Raw genomic sequence first — 2,842 nt, 5'->3', positions numbered from 1 at the left:
CTGCCTTCCAGCTTTGATATTCACATTTTTAAAAACTGCTTCATACAGTCACAGCGGAGGAAAAAAAATTAAAAACCCAACAAAACAAACCCAAAAGGCATGAAAGGGGAAAAAAAAAAAAATCACAAAACACCAAAAACAACCCCCCAAAAAAAACAACAAAAAACCCCCAAACCAGTCCGAAAGGAGAAAGGAAACACCTCTCGCCGGGGTCAGCGACAATTATTGCAAATGGCTCCTGAGAGACGGAGCAGCCCCGCGGCAGTCGGGGGTCCGCCGGCGGGGGGGGTCCGCGGCCCCGGCCGGGCTGCTCAGGCGGGGGGAGGAGGAGGAGGAGCTCCCGAGGAAAGCAAAGAACAGGGAGGACGACGACACAACAACAACAGCGTGGAGCTGGCGGCGTGCGCGGTCTCGACGGTTAGAAAGCCGAGGGAGCCCGCGCCACGCCGGGGGTGACCTTGGGCTCGGGGGGCATAGCCGCTCCACCCCAAATGACCCAGACCTCGCTGCGCCCGTTCTGGCCCCGCCAAGCAGCGGGATGCGGGGGGACCCCGCCGCTGCCTCGCTGCGGCGGGAGACTTACATCGCGGCGGAGCCAACACCGCGCTCCCGCAGTCCCCTCGGCGGGGCTCCTCGCCGCCGCTAGCGGCCGCCCCAGCCGAGTTCCTCTGCCCCGGCCGCCGCCGCTCGTCCCCGCCGGCTACTGCAGGGGCTGCACCGCCGCCGCTTCGGCCGTCTCGCCGTCCGCGCCGCTGCTCCCCGCAGAAGCGCTGCCGCTGGAGACCGTGGAGGCCGCTGCCGCCGCTGCCGCTGCCGCTAGCTGCAGCCGCCGGACGGCTTCTTTGATGAGGTTGCCGGAGAGAATGAGCTGCTGCAAGAGCCGGTGGGGGTCCTCCTCCTCCGCCGTCCCGTCGCCCGGCCCCAGCGGCGGTTGCTTCCTCCGGCGAGCGGCGCTCCGCAGCCAGCCTCTGCCGCACAGCTGCTTGGTCACCCGCTGGTGGCCGCTCCGGTCCGGCCGCGGGGGCTCGGCGTGCTGCAGGTGGGCTTGCGACGGGACTGGCCCCCGCGGCGCTAGCAGGCCCCCGCCACTGCAGCGCGGCGAGTACGGGGCGGCGCGGTCGCGGGCACTACCCGGCCCCAGGTGCTTGGGGCCGCGGGGAGGCGGCGGCGCCCGCTGGGCGCTCAGCTGCAGCACCTCGCCCAGCTTTGCCACCAGCGCGTCCACCTCCTTGGAGCTTGCCTGTCCCACGGCGACTGAGCGCTCCAGCAGCAGGAAGCGCTCGCCCGGGCGGCACGGCATCTCGGCCGGCGCCCTGCCGCGCCGCAGCGGGACCGGGGCCGCCGCCCGCCGCCCCGCGCGCACGCGAGCACACGCGGCTCCGGCGGCTGCGGTTGAAGCTGGAGCTCGGCCCGCTGGGGTTGGTTTGTAAACAATGGGTGACGCGGGACCCCGGGCGCCTCCCACTGCGACGCCTGGGAGGGGGGGGAAGCCCTCGCGACCAACCGGCCCGTCGCCCGCTCCCGCCACCAACGAACTGCGCGGCGGGTGCGGGCGACTCGCTCTCCGGCGCGGGGGCAGCTCCCGCGGCCGGAAACCACCGGTCGGGCTTTACGGCCCCGCGCCCACCGGCCCCGCTGCTCCGTCACCCCCCCTACGTCTGCGCGCCGCGTGGACCGGCCCGCTTTCAAACCCCGCACCTCGGGGCTCGGGGGCGGGACTAGGGTGACTGGCAGGAGGGGTGTGAGGGGGCGGGGCAGTCGTGGCACCGGGCTGGCGGTGGGCAGGGTTGCGCGGCGAGGGCGGAGCCTTCGCCGGCTCTCGCCTCTGGGCTGGTGCCCGCAGGAGCGGCGCGGGGGACTGGCAGGGTCGACTGGTGATGGGGATGCTGTCTGCCTGCCGCCACTCGACGGGCTTTTGCTGGTCGCCCGGCCCGCCTCACCCTCGGTTGGTACTGTGACTACCTCAGCCTCCCCGGGCTGATCGATACTGCCCCGGGAAACCGCTAATAGTCCGCAGAGCTCCATGTGCCAGCGTAGGCCGGTGTCCGTGTGCTCCCTGTCCTGGTTGCACCGACAAGGCGGCAGTGCTACATTTCTGCTTGCCCTTTACCACATCCCGCGGAAGTGGTGCTGGCGTTTCCCTAAAAAAGAGCTAACAGCACACAGGTGGCAATTCCCATTGCAGTGGCCTTCCGACGAGTTTCAGTTTTGAAATAGGAACAGTGACCGGTTCCGAGCCCCCGGCACACGCTGTTGTGCTGGCCGCCGGTCAGGCCTGGCGGCCGCGGTCCCCTCTTACCATGCCCTGTCCTCGCACCCTCGTTCCTCGGCGTGGAAATGCGTTCGGGGTCTTATTTTCCATCCCCCAAAATTAGCAGATGTGAAGCAGGTCTCTGGGGTCTTCTACCTGCCTGCGATTTACATGCATCACCTGCACCAAGGCTTTGCCCTGCCTCTTCCTGTCCCGATCCCATTCCTTCACTTGAATCCATCACTGTGTCCTTTAGGTGAGTGCTGAAGTTTTCTACTGCGAGCCTTAAATGACATTTTCTGGATGTCAAAACTCCGGAGGCACAGTCCGGAACGTGTTCATGCACGTAACAGGGCACGCGGTCGCCACCGCTGGGGAGCTGCTTAGTAAAGTGGAAGCTGCTGGCACACGTAGCTGCTATCAGCACCGCGCCCTTGGTTAATCAGTAACCGGCTGACAATGGAGAGGGCATGTGCTTTGGGCTGTCCATGTCGTGCTGAGCTGCTTTCACTGTGTGTACAAACCCAAAGAGACCCCTGTGCCTGTGGACACAGTGTTTGTGACACCTGAACATGCTGCTGGTCACTCCAG

General features: G+C 66.7%; 1 protein-coding gene across 1 annotated transcript; it reads right to left on the bottom strand.

The window, feature by feature from the left end:
• Positions 1-700: 700 nt before the first annotated feature.
• LOC128970173 (GSK-3-binding protein-like) lies at positions 701-1,300 on the bottom strand. The gene has a single exon (XM_054385267.1). The coding sequence runs from the start codon at positions 1,298-1,300 to the stop codon at positions 701-703; it is 600 nt and encodes a 199-aa protein (XP_054241242.1).
• Between the last annotated feature and the right edge of the window lie 1,542 nt (positions 1,301-2,842).

Source organism: Indicator indicator, chromosome 12 (assembly GCF_027791375.1).
Source record: "Indicator indicator isolate 239-I01 chromosome 12, UM_Iind_1.1, whole genome shotgun sequence".
NCBI classification, from domain to species: domain Eukaryota; kingdom Metazoa; phylum Chordata; class Aves; order Piciformes; family Indicatoridae; genus Indicator; species Indicator indicator.
This window is presented reverse-complemented; position numbering and strand designations above follow the sequence as displayed.